Source organism: Nilaparvata lugens, chromosome 3, assembly GCF_014356525.2.
Source record: "Nilaparvata lugens isolate BPH chromosome 3, ASM1435652v1, whole genome shotgun sequence".
Classification (NCBI taxonomy): domain Eukaryota; kingdom Metazoa; phylum Arthropoda; class Insecta; order Hemiptera; family Delphacidae; genus Nilaparvata; species Nilaparvata lugens.
The window spans coordinates 83,866,558-83,885,410 of NC_052506.1; the positions used below are offsets into that span (position 1 = coordinate 83,866,558).

At 34.4% G+C, this 18,853-nt stretch overlaps 1 protein-coding gene across 4 annotated transcripts in view; it reads right to left on the reverse strand.

The window, feature by feature from the left end:
• LOC111054970 (liprin-beta-2) overlaps positions 1-18,853 on the reverse strand; it is a 192,933-nt gene that overhangs the window by 93,160 nt on the left and 80,920 nt on the right. For all 4 annotated transcript variants that reach the window (XM_039424869.1, XM_039424868.1, XM_039424866.1 and 1 more), the window contains one exon: positions 12,048-12,178. In XM_039424869.1, coding sequence (XP_039280803.1) covers positions 12,048-12,178 — 131 coding nt within the window. The remainder of the gene's footprint in view (positions 1-12,047; positions 12,179-18,853) is intronic.

The following is an 18,853-nucleotide window of genomic DNA, read 5'->3' on the forward strand; positions in this document are numbered from 1 at the left end:
AACGTCTACAGTTTTATCAATGCTGTATCGGCAATATGAAAACGCATGGTTAATTGTCTTTAAATAAAGGTGTTGATATCTACATGATAATTATTCTCTACCATTTTTATTAATTAAAATTTCAAAATTATTCAAGCCTTGATACTGTAGAATGATTGACTCACTGTACAGTCAGTCGAAAATTTTAATATTGAAATGAGGGGCATTTTGGCAAGCTGAACAAAAGTTAAGGTCCTATGCACCTTTTTGATATTATTTCTTCAAATGAAAAATGAGTTTTGTGGGTTGTCAAAACTCCCCCTGAAAGAGAAACTATTCATTGATCCTACTTTTAGTGAAATAACAATGATTCTGCATTGAATAACATCTATCTTGCCAACAAGAATCGAGCTCTTGTGAATTTAGATATGACCTACACTTTAGATTTATATAATCATTACGTCAAGTTTTCATTTGTCAAGTTTTAAAATAGACCTTGCGAAGCACGGGTTCTTGCTAGTTCATCATAAATCAGCTGACAAGTGTTACACAGATGTGTGGAAAAGCCAGTCTATTACTGTATCTATAGTTTCAATCAAGACATTAAAGATGTAGCATCTTAAGTGGGTTTACACCAAAGCTATTAACAAAATGGTTATAACTTAATCCTCATAGATTCTATTAGATTGAACGGAAGTTGACAAACACATATGTTCATCATGTGTATGATAAATTATGTTCCATCTAATATAATCTATAAGGATGAGTTATTAACATTTTTAAATAAATTTGGGCTAATCACAGCTTTAAGGTCTTTGGTTTGCAGTCATAGTATTATAGCGTGCCCATCAGTACCAATATTCTCACATTCGAAAAAGTAATTTAATAGGTGAATAAAAATAACAAATGAACTAAATAATGCTGGAGAAATTATTTTTTATTCTAAAATATTAGTTTTCATCAGATAGAAAGATCATCAAGGAAATGGATGAATTATATCATATGGAATACAAATTCAAACGTGAACTGAGTTTGTTAACATTTTAAAACAGTTGACATCAGGTACTTGTGGATGAGAATACTGCGTGAGGTCTACTGTTCACAGAACTACTATTAAAAATTATAGATACTATTGAAAGACAACTTTTTATTATCTAAGCAAAATTTTATAGTTGAATAATAGGAGTATTCACAATGTTGGAGTTAGCTGGCTAAGTCGAGCTATTCGCTAACTCCTGCTATTTGCTAAGTCTGTGTTAACTCAATGCTATAGTAGTACGTAGAAAAAATTTAGCAGACGAGATAGCAGATAGCGCAGGTTTGAGTCCGCTAACTCTAGCTAACTCTGTTAAAACGGCGGCCATAATTGTTTATAACCTTACTTTTTCAAACTAACCTCTTTTCCTCACTCAAATTTGTTGTTCGTACTAAGGGATGTCGTAATGAGTGAGAATCTTAAATCAAAATAACAGGGAAAATGTCTTCTTACTATAATAGTAGTAGATATTTTGGTTGTAATTATCCACTTGGAGCGCTATTGCAGTTAGCTTATAATATAGCAGTTGGTTTTAGATGGGGCGTTCACAATCCAGAGTTATCAAATAGTACTTTAGCTGGCTAAAACAGTATTGTGATTACCCCTATTAGGTTTTCAGTAGTTCAATTGAAAACCTGCTTTGAGCTTCAATATTTACTATGGTAATCAATGCAAGATCGTTTGTATACTTGAAATTATTGGTTTTTCCATCTTATCAATAATTAATTTCCTACATATAAATCTTCCAATCGTCAAACTCTAATTTACTTTTTGTGAAGTTCCAGCTCTTTTTTGAAGAACTGAATATTAATCGAAAATTATGGTAATCAATGCAAGATCGTTGGTATACTTGAAATTATTAGTTTTCCCATTTTATCAATTAATTTTCCACAAATAAATCTTCCAATCGTCGAACTCTAATCTACTTTTTGTGAAGTTCCAGCTCTTTTTTTGAAGAACTGAATATTCGATAAATGGTCTCCTCAAACAAGCTGGTCTGAATTATTTGAACACTTCCAATGTAAAATCCAATAATCCTCGAATTATCATCTAATTCAATATCGGCGAACAAAGTGGGACAACCTCTCACCCGATGAATTAGCAATGCAACGAATTTTTAATAAAACTTTTCGCCCCAAATGTCTTTCCGTCTATAATAGTGCTCGGAGGAATGTTGGAGCGCTATCTGAAGCACGAATTCGAATGCTAGGGAGATTCAGTTCAAACAGTCAGCATTCCTTATGAAGAAACTTAATGCTACCCATTCAACCAATGGTGAATCGTGCAGCAAGTTGTAGGAATCCACTCAACTCAGATTGGCGAGAAAAAGGAGTAGAAAATCAATTGAATGTTCCTTCTCTCTCTCCTACTTACAAAGGTGAATGTCAATTACTGTAATTTCTGTTCAGTTGGGGAGCTTTGATACTATCATTTTATAGCTGATTGATTAAATTTGGTGATTGGTGTCGGAGCTCAGAGTAAGGGTGGGCACACACCAGTTAGTCAAGACAAGACAAGACACGTTTAGTCACAATACTTCACATACAGTCGAACCTCCACTTAACGAAATCCTCTACACAACGAATTTTTACCTGGTCCCATGACATTTTAGAGTTCTGGCAGCTTATTTACCTCTATTTAACGAATTTCAGACCTCTCAACAACAAAGTTTTCTCTAGACTCCAACATACAAGATGTAGTGTGTATAGGAAACAGACGGTCATTTTTAAGGAATTGTTTAGTTTCAGCAGAAAGGTCTCAATAGACTAAAAATAATGGCAATTCAGGTAGGAAGAAGATAGGGTGGTAGGGTGGTCAATAGAGGTTGAAACAAATGTCGGAAATTGAATGCAAGTTACTGGAAATTGAATTCCAAGAACTTGTCATTTGTAGACCAGTCAGGTGAATGACAGGACTTTCCCATTCTTGCTTTTGTCACACATTTCAATTCTTTGAACTGACTATGATGATGGCTGTGACGAACCTGAGGAGAAGAATCCGTCAGATCAAGAAGTTCTAGAAGCTTTCAAAATTATCAGGCAAGGATTAAAACTGAAAAATAGTACCAGAAAACATGTTCGACTATTTGAATATGTGAGTCGTTTATTGAACATAATGTTTTATTCAAATGCAGAATTCAACCGAAAATTACTCACTTTCTCAAATAAAACATAAAAAAATAGAAAAGTTGAGTTATTATAGTATTTATAGTGAAGTTATTGACAAAATTACCGCATTTTGTGTTCACTCTAATTGTAGTGTAATAAGAAGTTAAATAACTTTGGTGAATGAAGTTGAAAAATATTGCTACTGAGTATGTACTTTGATTAAACTCAACTAATAGTACAAATCAAGCTTTTAGGAAATAAATGTATGTCCCATATTCATTTATTTACCGCCGTGATACGATATTACAAGATCCATGAGATCGTGACAGTTTTCTTGACAGAACAGCCTCTCAATAACGAATACCTCTCTGCAGCGAATTTTTTGTCGGGATAATCGACTTCGTTATACAGAGGTTCGACTGTAGTTGCTTATGAAGACATGTCTAATTGCTATGACTAATCGGTGTGTGTTGCATAAACAACTATGTGAAGTAAACTAAACGTGTCTTTAGTCACAATACTTCACATTGTTGCTTATGACGCAACTCCCATTGATTAGTCATTGCAATTAGACATGTCTTCATAAGCAACTATGTGAAGTATCGTGTCTGATCATGTCTTGTCTTGTCTTGACTAACTGATGTGTGCCTAGCCTAAGGCTAGATTAAGGCTGATTACTAAGGCTAGGCAAGACACATTTAGTCACAATACGTCACATTGTTGCTTATGACGCAACTCACACTGATTAGTCATTGCAATTAGACATGTCTTCATAAGCAACTATGTCAAGTATCGTGTCTGATCATGTCTTGTCTTGTCTTGACTAACTGATGTATGCCTGCCTAAGGCTAGATTAAGGCTGATTACTAAGGCTAGGACACATTAGTCACAATAGTCACTGTGGCTTAGACGCAACTCACACTGATTAGTCATTGCAATTAGACATGTTCATGCATATGTCAAGTATCGTTGATCATTCTTGTCTGTTGACTTACTGATGTGTGCCTAGCCTAAGGCTAGATTAAGGCTGATTACTAAGGCTAGGCAAGACACGTTTAGTCACAATACTTCACATAGTTGCTTATGACGCAACTCACACTGATTAGTCATTGCAATTAGACATATCTTCATAAGCAACCAAGTACTGTGACTAAACGTGACTAGTCTTGTCTTGACTAACCGGTGTACGTCTAGACTAAAGTTCAGATGAAAGCCAGCCATCTTAAATAGTAAATGTATCTGAAATGATGATTCAGACAATTTTATTCAAGGAGTCAATTTTGAATGATTTAAAACACTCTGCTAAAAATCTCAGGATCGTAAACGATTGTGGCCATAATATCAATAGCAGTTTGAACCTCTGATAAGTCAGGTACTGGATGATCTACAGTTTGAACTAGAAAATTATATCATCAATTATTGCAGTTTAACTCTCAATCCCTAGTTAAACCTTAGTCAAGTTAACTGGCCGAATTCGATTAGTTCTAACGAACTAATCTAAGTTCCATTTAGTTACTTTGAATTTTTCAGTTTTTTTTTAGTTACTTTGATTACTAGTCAACTAAGTACAGATTGGATATTTTGTTCTCATGGAAAGCAAATATTTGTTAAACCATTGATGAAAGGGAGAACATCATTCTAATGCAAACTCATATTATGATTATGAGGGTTCTCCGCTTGTGCCATATTGTAAAGTATGATTTTTTTAGAACAATTAATTACGACATAGCAGTCAGGTATTTATATAAATAAAAGCTATTAGCTTCTACTTACATTAGATCCCAAACTAGTTTCGAACACACTAGTGTCCGAAAGCGCTACACTAATGTAAGTAGAAGCTAATAGCTTTTATTTATATAAATACCTGACTGCTATGTCGTAATTAATTGTTCTGAGTGATTATTTAACAAGCAGTTCGTAATGGAATCAAACATTGAAGAGTATGATTTTTTAACAAGGATCCTAAATTAAGGTTAAAATATGTGATAATTATGTTAATTGTAGCTGTGAACTAAGATTAAAAATATCTGATAATATGAATTAGAACTCAAGTTTGATGAAAACTGTACAACTAACAAGTACACGATGCAGCTACCTAACAATAAACTGTCTTAAATTATGAATATTTGTTACAAAATTATGCACTACGATTAAAATAAGGAAATAATCAACCATCAAAACACAGAATCATTGAGCTACAAAGAAACTCTTCAATGATGAAAGGTGATAAAAAGGAGTTGAAAATGTTCCCAACTAGCCTAGAAATAGATCCTGAGACAATGGAGAAACTATTATAGGAAAGAAAAAGAAAGGATGAAGTCTTTAGATGAGAGGAAGTATTAATAAAACGTTTTAGATAGCGTGATAGAGGCCTACTGTTGAAGGCCTGACTTCATTAGGGTCAAATCAAACCTTCATCTAGCAGTCAGCCAAAAAGACAGTTTTGCATAGAAATTAAGGAGCCAAATTGTGGAAGAGTGAAAGCTCTTCAGGCCGTTATCATGATGGTTCTCTGTCACGAACCATTAAAACTTTAGCAGTAAAGGATCAAGTAATGAGATATTGATAAATAATTGAAGATGAGAAGAAAAATAAGACCTATTATAAGAGCGAGTTTAGACTACAGCAGAGATTAAATATTACTGCATTACTGAAATAAGTATTCTTTCTTCTATGATTAGGGACTTGAACGTAACTTATCTCGCATCCCATACGCCATATTTTCTTATCCATCCCGTCTCTATCATACATCATCATCATCATCTTCATCAGAGTTCTGTCCTAGGACATGTCCATCCTCCATCTCCATTCCTCTCTGTCCTGTGCTATTCTCTTCAGCATGAAGTATTTTCCCTCCTCTCTGACATCATCTCCTCCGCCCCAGCAATCTACTATTGAAGACAAGATGAAAAGTGTCAACAATACCTTCCTACCATTTCCATTAATTAGAATATCATAACAGAAATTAAGGGAATTGATCAGTGAAAGATGGTTTCTTCCCACGCAAACCACTCTCGATCCCATTATATTAAGCGAACAATTTCTGTATATATTTTTATATCTGGTTATTCATGTTCAACGGATCTCGAAGACGGCTCTAACGATTTTCACGAAAAATGGAACATAGTAGGTTTAAGATATAAAAATTCGATTGCACTAGGTCTCATCCCTGGGAAAACTCACTGAAGAACATCATCATCAACATCGTCATTCAAGGATTAGGCTCTGTTGGCCTGTTCCGGCATCCATTTCTTCATCGGTCGTCCGATGAAGAACATTAAAAGGATAATTCATCCTTGGAAGAACAGATGATAATTTTGTCGTCTGTCAATAACAGAAGATGCGTGTGCCCGTGTGGGAGATCAGCTGTGTAATCAATCAGCTTACCGTATCTCGCGAAAAATATTATCTAGAAAATTTAATGGACTCTATCAAAATAATTTGATTTGTTGACATGACATGGTTTATCATTCTAAATTAGAGTATATCATAATATTCAAAGTTAATCATTATTTTACAGTTTTAAGTGATTAGTGAGTGTTATTTTGTTATTCAATTTGGTTTGTAAACAATCTGAATTAGAACTTTTCGGTTTTTAAATATTTTGACTGAAAATTGGACCTGAATTCAAGTGTATGGAATGTAACCTACTTTTTGGAGCACTTATAGTGTATAAATCAAAATTCGGGGAAGAAACAGTTTTGAGCTGTGCCTGTTAGTCCTTCCCCAATCATTTTGAAGAATTGTGTCCTGTTTATCAATAAATAAATAACAAGCGAAGCTCGGTGTCCCGATATTACTTATAATTTACAGTAATGAGTATAGCAATAATGCTTTTCTAAAAGGGAACTGATATCAAGAGAAGTACTAGACTTTACTTTGAGTGTACCAGTGATCACTTATTTATAACACTAGTCGGCGGGCTCGCTTCACTCGCCGTATCTCCTTGAACCCCCGGCTGTATCATCCAGAATTGGTAACAGCAGACTCGCTTCGCTCGCCTGCATTCCTCATTTGAGATTGCTTCCTACCGTCAGATACAGACTTTCAGACTCTTTCCAGCTAAATAGCCACCGATTTTGGGCGGATCTTTGCGTTATTTCAAAACTCCTCCAATACAACAATTCCGAACACCAACTAAGCCTGTGTATCAAATTTGAAAAAAATCTGGTGTGGTAGACTCACACAACTTTCCTTGTTCATTGATCTAAGCCTCATTCTTAAAAGAGGATAATTTCGGGGAATAACATTATGCCGATTGGCGGATAAATAATTAAAACTATGATTATACTATACTATTGTTATTGTTTTCAGAGTACATTTTCCTTTGTTTGAATTATGAAATTTGAGGATTTTTAAAAGTTGTCAAAACAGCTGTTCTACAAATAAAATATCGACATGTGTTCTTTTGAATAAATTGCTCTACCAAACTGCAAGAGAAGGAGGTTACAAAGTAAATTTCTCAGGGATGGGGTGGACCCCCTCTTAGTTTCCATGTGTTCTTTTGAATAAATTGCTCTACCAAACTGCAAGAGAAGGAGGTTACAAAGTAAATTTCTCAGGGATGGGGTGGACCCCCTCTTAGTTTCCCAGGGAGGAGACTCATGCCAGTTAATAGAGCTGATAAATAACTATACAGGGTATGAATTTGAAAAAAATCGGTCAAGTCATTTTTGAGAAAATCGTGAAAAACATGGTTTTTTAGTAACTGTCATTTTTCTGAAGAATTTTACGGAGCTCCTGCAATTTTCACAGGAATGAGACTCATGTCAGTTGATAAGGTTGATAAACTGCTCTACCTACCTCATGCACGAGAAATTTAACAAAATTCATTCTTCTCAGGAATATTACGGAGCTCCTGCAATTTTCCCAGAAATGAGACTCATGTCAGTTGATAGGGCTCATAAATAGCTATCTAGGGTATAAATTTGAAGAAAATCGTTAGAGCAGTTTTCGAGAAAACCGTGAAAAATAAGGTTTTTTAGCCATTATCCGCCATTTTGAATTGAATTTTATTGAATTTCTTATTGTCGGATCTTCATGGTTTAAGGACCTTAAGTTTAAAATTTCAAGTCAATCGGTTAATTAGGAATGGAGTTATCGTATTCACAGACACACACACACACACACACCACACACACACACACACACACACACAGACCAACACCCGAAAAACATGTTTTTGGACTCAGGGGACCCTTGAGACGTATAGAAAACATGAAATTAGGGTACCTTAATTTTTTTTGGAAAGCAATACTTTCCTTACCTATGGTAATAGAACAAGGAAAGTAATGAAACGTATAGAAAACATGAAATTAAGGTACCTTATTTTTTTTTGGAAAGCAATACTTTTCTTACCTATGGTAATAGAACAAGGAAAGTAATGAAACGTATAGAAAACATGAAATTAGGGTACCTTAAATTTTTTTGGAAAGCAATACTTTCCTTACCTATGGTAATAGGGCAAGGAAAGTAAAAACCGCTGGGGAACGCTCGGAAAACGCTGTAAAACCGCTCATCTTGGGAATATCTTTGGAGACGAAATTCTAGACCCTTGACTAGACCAAACTTGAACATTTTACTTCTATTAGTTCTAGCAAAATCTAGGAAAACGCTTAAAACCGCCGATTTTGGGCGTATCTTTTGAGATTTTTCAAAATCCATTCTTAGTGCACCTCTAGGAGGCCAACTGGACATACATGCTAAATTTGAACGTTTTTGGTTCAGTAGATTTTTAGTTCTGTTGATTATGAATAAGTGAGTGAGTGAATGAATTATTGCTATTTCGCTCTTACAAAATAGAAGATAGAAGAAGGATCAGATACATCGATTTCTAGTATATTTGGTTTCAGTTAATACTTATTTGTAAGCTAACTAGTTTAATTAGTTACGAGTTATTTCAGTTTTATTTCCAGTAATTATTTATATTAAATCTAGTTTTATTATCGATAGAAAAGATAGTGAAATTCGATACTATCGATACTGATATTCGATAGCCTACTATCGATATTAAAATATCGAAGTTCACTCAAAGTAAAGTGTCCCCGAGAGAAGGGCTCGAAGCACTCTTCAACATGCCAAGTAATAATGAATATTGCTAGCTTCTGTGAACAGGGCCTCTGGTCTCATTCTCTCCTCTTCCAACTCCTCAGGCAGACGTTTCTCTCTCGCAACTCACAAGTGAATGTTTGTTTCACTGAGGCTTACAGCCTCACCTCACCGCAAAAGCACTTCAAAGCCAAGCTGAAGACTGTCTAAAAACAAGAATAATCACGATTGTGGGGTCCGTCCCTCGCTCCAAAGAGTACACTAAACTTGTTCAGGCATCCATTTCAAAATACTCACGAATATACCAGTGTGATGCACTCAAAGTGAAGACTACCAAAGTAACAACTGTATGGAGGGATAGAGTTTGTTGGGTTGTAGAAAACCACGATAATTTCGAGATAGCTGTGTGGTTTTCTGAAAAAATTGTTCGACAAACCATTAAATAGCAAGTAATCATTAATTTTAAGTGTGGTTATCACTTTTCATTCAACAACTAACCAAGATATAACTCAAGTGAGTTAAGTTATTAGATGGGGAAAAGTTTGTTACTTTTCATAACGGTATGTTGAAGGATAATTTTTCAAGATCAAATGATACGGAATGTTTCTATTCTAGAGACTTTTTCAATATCGGAGAATAATTATAGTACTACCGTATAACTCAACAATTTTTTCAAGTAACCACAAGGAAGATATATAAAAAGAAGAACGAATATTTAAAACCGCTTTCAATAGAAAAATGTATAATATTATATTATACAATTTATAATTGTATATTATTATTTATAATATTATATATAATATTAGTAGGTAACCCGTGCTTCACAAGGGTATATTTTAAAACTTTGCAAACTAAAAAATTCGAAATTTGAAAATAGGCCTATCATCGGTATAACCATCCTCGGTTAATGAAGAATCTTTATGCAAAATTTCAAAACAATCAGTACAGTAGTTCAGACGTGATGATGCGTCAACAAATTAGATCCTCCTCAATTGGAATCAGACAGCCTTTTGTTTTCCCAATTATTCCAAACAAAATACCTAAAATATTCGTTTCACTGCGAATTTGTGTCTGATAGTACATTATAACTGGAAAATATAATTTATTACTTATTTTATTGTGATCTATTCATGTTTTTCTTATGAATTCAATGATATTCCTACAGCATGTCCATTTCATTTGTACTGGTGGCAAAATTTTACATTAAAAATAATTATTTGATAAAATCCCAGTTCAATTGTAATAAAAAAAAATTCCTTCAAAAAATAATTGATAATAATAAGTTTCGAGGGAAAAAACTGAGAACAAAAAAATTGTGGAGAATCGGGATTCGAACCGAGGAACCATCGCTCCGAGAGCGAGCGTTTAACGGTTGCTACACGGCTCCGTTCGAAAATGTGTGTCTTGTAACAGCATTATAACCTCCTCATCAAAAAACACACTTCTGGGCTACAACAATTACAATGTAGCCTATGACTTAAATGAAACTTCATGCACGGTAGCATGAATAAAATTTGGACATTAATTCTGAAAAATCTAGAAGGAAAATTGAAATTTGGGCTTCCAGGTGCACGAGATTGATATTTTTAGAATCTATGTGCAAAATTTGGAGATCTAAATCATTCCCGTTTTTCCGGTATGTAATCCACAAGTTGACATGTTTTGATGCGAACAAACGAACAAGCACAACCCTACTCTCTCTTATTATATAGATTAATATAATTTATAATATTATATTTGATAATACAAAAGTACTGGCAACTTGTTTAAGATTATATTGTGGTTCGTATACAAACTCTACCTGTATTCGACAGAACTGCAGAACTTTACTACTGTTTAGTGATAAAAGATACATCAAACATATAAATACAAAAATGCATTAGTCATCAGGTAATACATAGAAAAATAAAAACATGTATTCATAGAAATAAAATAATTAACATACTTCACGATTCACAATGAATATCTGTTTCAACAAGCCAATTATCTTTGCTGAAAATATAAATTCACACATTTTGAATTGATACACAAAATATGAGAAAGCAATGGTGATGATAATAAGAACAAAGAGGATAAGAATTAAATACAAATACATATAAATACAAAAATGCATTAGTGATCAGGTAATACATAGAAAAATAAAATGGATTCATAGAAATAGAATAATGAACATATTTCAGGATTCACAATGAATATCTGTTTCAACAAGCCAATTATCTTTGCTGAAAATATAAATTCACACATTTTGAATTGATACACAAAATATGAGAAAGCAATGGTGATGATAATAAGAACAAAGAGGAAAAGAATTCGGTATGATATGGCATATAAGAAGCATAATTCAATAATAGAATAAACATTCTCAGAAACAGATAAAAACGAGACAACAATGCAAATACTGTAATTCTGAAAAGGGTTTTAAAAATACAAAATTAATAAATTACAACATTGATAATGAGTTCTGGTATGGCTGTGTCTTGTTTATGTTATTATTATCGATATCATTATTCAACAATTTCAATTCTTCAACGTCGAAGAACAGATAAAATATGCTACTCATTAACATCAAGGAGATAAAGTTTAACAGTGGCGTTCGGCATGGCTGTGTCTTGCTCCTGACATAATTTAGCAAACAAAATCGATCAATTAATACACATCTATACACACATTCAACAGATGAAACAATAAGGGCCAAGCCATACAAAGCGTTTTCAGACAAGTCGGCAGGGCAGGAATCTCTCTAATTGGCTGATTTCCGAACGCCGCCAACCCAATCAGCTGCCGAAAGTGGAAAGCTTCTGACGATTCGTCTGAAAGAACGCTTTGTGTGGCTTGCGTAGAAGAAAAAAATTGTTATATTTTGAGGAAAGACTTACCTGAGCCAGCCAAGAGCGGATGATGGCGGCCACTGCTGGATCGGGGGGCGGTGGAGGCGACGATTCCTGCAGAGAGGCGGCAAGGCGTTCAGCCGCCTCCAGGGTCGGATTACTGCTCACCATGCGATTGCCTGAAACACACAACACAGCATCACTTAGCAAGAATAGTGGATTTGGTGATTGAGAAATGCGTCTCGTATCTCAGTAAAGGGGCGTTAACATTAGTCAAGTTTACCTGAATTCAGGTTTGTATAAATTGAATGTATTTTGCAAACTTGAAGTCAAGATTACAAGAACAGAAACTTGAATCCACTATAGACTATATTAGATCTTTCTTCAACTTTTGTAGATGTTTGAATTTTGGATTCAACTTGAATCGTGAAAGTACAATCGAACCTACAAATGAGAAAATGAGGTAAAAACAGTTGTCATTCAATGTATAAAAGCAACTAAGGAAAGTATTAGGCAAGAAAGGTATGTGTGTAGGAAGAAAACTAGGAGAATAATTAAATTATCTACTTCATAGTTATGTACTTTCGAGGCTACTCGAACTAAACTTGAATTTAAGTAAACATGACATCATCCATTTAAGTGAAACGTTAAATAAAACTTGAATTCAAGTCAACTTGTCTTATGTGAACCATACTTAAGGGACTGATTCAGTATTATTTTGCATAATTTCTTTAGTTTAACATGAGATTGAATATCGTGGTATCCGAGGAATCAACATATATAATACAATACATAACCTAACCGAACATTCCATATAATTTCTCATATAATTGAATGAGAATGTAGAATTTTAATGAATATCAGATGGTATGATATAAATTTATACAAATTTCCCGTATACTTCCAAACTACAATTTTCAAATAATTTTAGAATATCGGGAACCGAGCTTCGCTCTGGAATACAAAAGCATAAAAAAGTAATTACGAAAGAAGAAATTATAATAACATTCATAGTTCATACAGAAATGTTCTATCTAATCACAATAAATTGAGATCAATTCCCAGAGGAATGCAAAAATTTCCCTCACTAAGGCCCGGTTGCACAAAAGCCGGTTAAATTTCAATCCTGAATAATTTCACGTGAACCAAATCAAAGAAGACCATTTCAAAAAGATGGATCTACTGGAATCAACCAGGATTAAAAATAGCCCGGCTTTTTGCAACCGGCACTAAGTACCTGATTGAATGATTACAAAAGTTCAACAGCTGAGTCATAATTTTGACACAATCCCACACACATGAACTCGCTCACTCACTTCTATCATAAACAGACGACGAAATAATTATTATCAGCTGTTTTTCCAAGGATGAATAATAATTATGTCTTCCAGCGAGTTTTCCCAGGGATGAGACCTAGTGCAATCGAATTTTTATATTATAATAGCCGTCAGGCTCGCTTCGCTCGCCTGCATTTTTCATTTGGGCATTTTTATCATATGTTTGGACGATCCAGTCGGGGGTCCAGACTGAACGTCTGGCTAAACGGATATGGCAAGCGAAGCGAGCCTGACGGCTAGTAATATGATATTCCCAGGAATAGCTCTGATTGAATTAGCAGTGCCCAATCAATTTTTCCGCGATAAATGCATTTCAATCTTCAACTTGGTGCCAACCTAACAAAGTCAACTCAACTTAATACCAACCTGACAAAATTATTAATTTAGTTACCAGTTAACAACTGTTTCGGAGAGGTACTCTCTCTAGATTATAGTTCTATATTAACATATGCTATGGACATTTTTCAATTATAAATACGAGAATAAGAAGAATATACATGCTAAAAGACGATTTTTAAACCCTTAAAACCACCATTAGAGTTAAAATATTGCCAAAAGATTTCTTAGTGCGCCTCTAAAGGGCCAACTGAACATACCTACCAAATTTGAACGTTTTTGGTGCGGTAGATTTTTAGTTCTGCGAGTGAGTGAGTGAGTTAGTCAGTCAGTCAGTGAGTGAGTGCCGTTTCGCTTTTATATATATAGAAACCTACTATGTTCTGAATTTCGTGAGAATCGTTAGAGCCGTTTTTGGCTAATACAACATCTAAACATATAAACAGAAATTGCTAGTTTTATAGTATAGGATATTTATCGGAATAAGAAAAATCGTCAATATTAATGGAATCGATTTTTCCCTTTTTAACACAATCCGTGATTATAGTAGCATAGTGATTAGTAATTGGGAATAGTAGCAAATTAGCATAGTAACACAAAACATTCACCGCACCGCAGAGTTCTACTGGGGATTCAAAACATTGAACTACATAAAACAGCCTGAACATAGCCATATATATGTGGTTACAATGGTTAGCTTACATTGGATACCTCGCACTTGAATATTGGTGGTTAAGCGAACCCTTCTTCAGGTCTCAGCACACCAATACCCACCAATAGCTATTGTGAGTTTCAATTCAATCTGACAGTATTGCTTGAATGGGTAGCATTGATGTTATTTACAAGGAATGCTGACAGATTGTGAGGAAGGATTATAGGTCCCCACAGACTGGAGATATTGTTGTCCATTCCGACAATTACAGCAATATCGATTAAGCCAACTTTGTGGCTAATTATTGTGATGTTGTTACTTGGTTAAATAGTAATGGCTAGTGAAGTTTTGGTAGTTAGTCTATTGAGACCGCCTGACCGTCATTTGAAATTCATCTATAATCAAGTAAAGAATCGGCTTATACATGTAGGGGATTAGTCTGGGCGAAATCTCATTCCGTGGTCATTTTTGGGTAACAGCCGTGGAAGATGTCTCAATTTCTTCGTTAGGTCTAGCATAATAAGGATCGTGATGATGATAAGTCGAAATCACAGGCAAACGCCTCGGAAACGAGATGGCCGCCAAAATTTTCAGAGTTTTACTATATCGCATGTATTTCAATAACCGTTCAAGATATTCAACCGTTTTTCTAGACGAAAATATTTTAAAAACCTATCTCTACAATTTTTGTTTCATAAAATTTTCCTCCAAAACGCCTATTTTTTAGTTATAACCTTCAAAAACCCCCCCAAAAAAACTTTTTCTAATTTTTTCAAATTTCATTCCATTATAACTTTTTTTGTGCAAGAGATACAGAGAGATTTTATATCTATGAAATTTAGAGCGTTTTTCAAATTTGCAACGATATATCTTAATGCGCTGTACGTCAAAAAATGAGTTCTACAGCGCCATCCAAAGAGACCCCTGCATGATTTCTGGTGCGTTTTTCCATACGCATGAGATAACAAGCTAGAACTATAAAATCGATTTTTTCATGACTACTTCGAGATAGAGACTTGCAAATGATCTCAATCTCTTCGTTACAACAATCCGAATAGGAATATTGATGATAGAAACAACGAAAATATTCGATGGCAGTCATGATTTAAAGAAATTTTTATATCTCTTGCTATTCAGTTACTGTGAGAGATATCGCATTGGATTGGTTTTATCACCAAAGTGTTTAGAATTAACCAAACTATGATGTTCGAGAGAATCGTCTTATTTCGACCACTCTTTTCATGATTTATTAAACTTCAAAAACTTAAAACATACATTTTTCGGGGACAATATTTCACTTTCCAGTAAATGTATTCGTAGTAGACATACACTAGTATTATTGGCACAGTGTTGTGGAATATTTCTAAAGCTTCAAAATGACATCTAGTTGGAGGCTGTAAGTCCATATTCCACGGCTGGAGCGTCATCGAAAAAAAAAAAAATTTTTGGCCGCCATCTTGGATTTTTCTATGATGACCAAAGTTTTTGAGATTTCCATCATGGATAATCTATTTTTTAATTGGACCCTGGCGGAGCATGGGTTATCTGCTAGTTATTAATAATTCGACTCTAGTGAATGAAATGAAATCTAATCCGAAAACGATTTTTGAATGTTAATGTAAGGTCAGGCTTAATATGTTTTTGGACTTTGAAATTTCAACTCTTTATTGGACTATATTTTACTTTCGACTTATGATTCCTGTGGTGGTAATATTTTATGGGCAATTTCTAGTTTTATAAACTTGACGTTGTCTTTGTGGTGATGGATTTACCACATTAATGAGTCCACTAATAAAATATCGGACTCCCAAAAGTTTTATACCATTGACATTAGACAATAAAATGTATTTTTGTTTTTACATGAGATAAATGAAAAATGAAATAGGAATCGACTAGCTACTATCATTAATAATAGACCGAAATGATAATAAACAAGAGAAGTGTACTATGACCGTTATAACGTATTATAGATGAGGAGCATAATGCTAAGTAGATCTAGGGTGGACGAAAACGCACGTGACAAAAACAAGGTTTGTGTGTAAACGCACACACACATAAGGCTGATGATAGCTTCTGTAGAGTCTAAGTTAATTTAACCCCCTTCTTTCGCTGCCACACCCTGTATCCCTGTATTTATAGTGCAGCTAAGAGGAGTCAGAGAGAGAGAACGAGTTGAGAGAGTCCAAGTCTGAGTGACCGAGAACACGATGTAAAAACGGAAAACACAGTAACCTACTCACTTGGGGCAAATGTTTCTCTCCAGTTACAAGAAAAGGCCTGCTGACTAGAGAGAGAGAAATAATGAGAGGGAGAGGAGAGAGAACTCTTTCCACTCTGTTGGGACAACCAAATTGAAAATAAACAGTGTTAGAGAATGGGGTTAAAAGTTTACTTTATGGAACCACTTAAAACGAAGTTTATGAAATAATATAACTTATGCATTATGATAAACTCAATAATTGTTAATTTTCTTCTGTATAATAAGAGAGAGTAGGGTTGTGTTTGTTCGCATCAAAACATGCCAACTTGTGGATTGCATACCGGAAAAACGGGAATGATTAAGATCTTCAAATTTTGCACATTGATTCTAAAAATATCAATCTCTTGCACCTCGAAGCCCGAATTTCAATTTTGCTTCTAGATTTTCCAGAATTAATGTTGAAATTAAATTCATGGGACATGAATACATAACTATGTTAATATAGAACTATAATCTAGAACAAGGTACCTAGAATACGTATTCTAGGTACATTGATCTAGAGAGACTACCTCTTTGAAACAGATAGTTAAAATTGGTACCTAAGTAAATTAATAGCCAGTCCAATTTTGTCAGGTTGACATCAAGTTGAGGAAGGTTGCTGAACAAGATTTGAGTTATATCACTCTACTGGCCGTCAGGCTCGCTTCGCTCGCCATATCCGTCTAGCCAGGGGGCTCCGCCCCCCTGGACCCCCGACTGGATCGTCCAAGAATGGGATCAGCAGGCTCGCTTCGCTCGCCTGCATTTTTCATTTGAGCATTTTTATCATGACAATCCAGTCGGGGGTCCAGACTAAACGTCTGGCTAAACGGATATGGCGAGCGAAGCGAGCCTGACGGCTAGTAATATAATATTTCCAGGATTGAAGTAGCAGGGCCCAATCAATTTTTCCGCGATAAATGCATTTAAATCTTCAACTTGGTGCCAACCTAACAAAGTCAACTCAACTTAATTCCAACCTGACAAAATTATTAATTTAGTTGCCAGTTAAATCTAGATTTTAGCTCTATAGTAACATATGATATATGATATGGAAATTTCAATTATAATTAAGAGATTGGGAGAAGAAGAATATACATGCTAAAAGACGAACTTTAAACCCTTAACAACCACCCTTAGAGTTAAAATATTGCCAAAAGATTTCTTAGTGCGCCTCTAAAGGGCCAACTGAACATACCTACCAAATTTGAACGTTTTTGGTCCGGTAGATTTTTAATTCTGCGAGTGAGTGAGTGAGTCAGTGAGTGAGTGCCATTTCGCTTTTATATATATAGATTAAGATTATGTTAGTATCAAGTTATGATATGTTAGTATCAAGAATTTATCTATAATATACGAATAAAGGATAGAACTGGATATGAAAATTATCTTTGACGCATCATCACGTCTAAACTACTGGACTGAATTCAACTTTAAATTTTGCATACAGTTTCTTGAATAACTGAGGATGGTTCTATGCCAACTTCAATCTCTACAATATTCCACTCAGTCAAATTTCAAAATGGACCCTTGCGGAGCACGGGTTACCTGCTAGTTTTACATATGGTTTACTAGACCATTGATCACAATGATTCAATATGTTACTAATAATATGTTATTAATCTATTCAATCAATACACAATCAAACAAACATACAAGAATAACCGTACCATAAGGTCCGGTTGCACAAAAGCCTGTTAAATTTTAACAGTGATTGTATGTCAGGAGAACCAATCAAAGAAGCCGTATTTTTAGAAAAAAACAAACAAAACACAACATGATTAAAATTTAATAGGCTTTTGTATGAACGGGTCATGTTGTTCAATTAGCTGTGCTAATAGTGAAGTGTTGTGTTTTTTCTGGCTCAAAATTTTGCAAAATTACTCAAAAATTTCCAATCTGTAGAGATTTGAGTGAAATATTTTTCTTTTTAATCAGTTTTTAAATATCAAAATTCAAAATTTTTAGTTTAGTCTTTAGTTTTGAAGTGGAAATTGGACTTTTTGAAGTGAAAGTGAAATCTTAACCTTATTCTTTTTGACACTTGTATTTGTAAAAATTTGGGGAGAAGACAGTTTTGGGCTATGCCTGTTGTCTTCTCCTAATCATATTATATTTATTATAATTATGATCTGTAATGACAATGGAATAAATAAATAAAAAACCCGTTATCTTTCAAATTCCCATAATTTCTGATCTAATTGCTGTAATAGAAATTAGAAAAAAATAGAGCACTTCTCAAGTTTTTAATTTATTGTGATAGAGATTTAGAGCATAAAATCAACCTTCA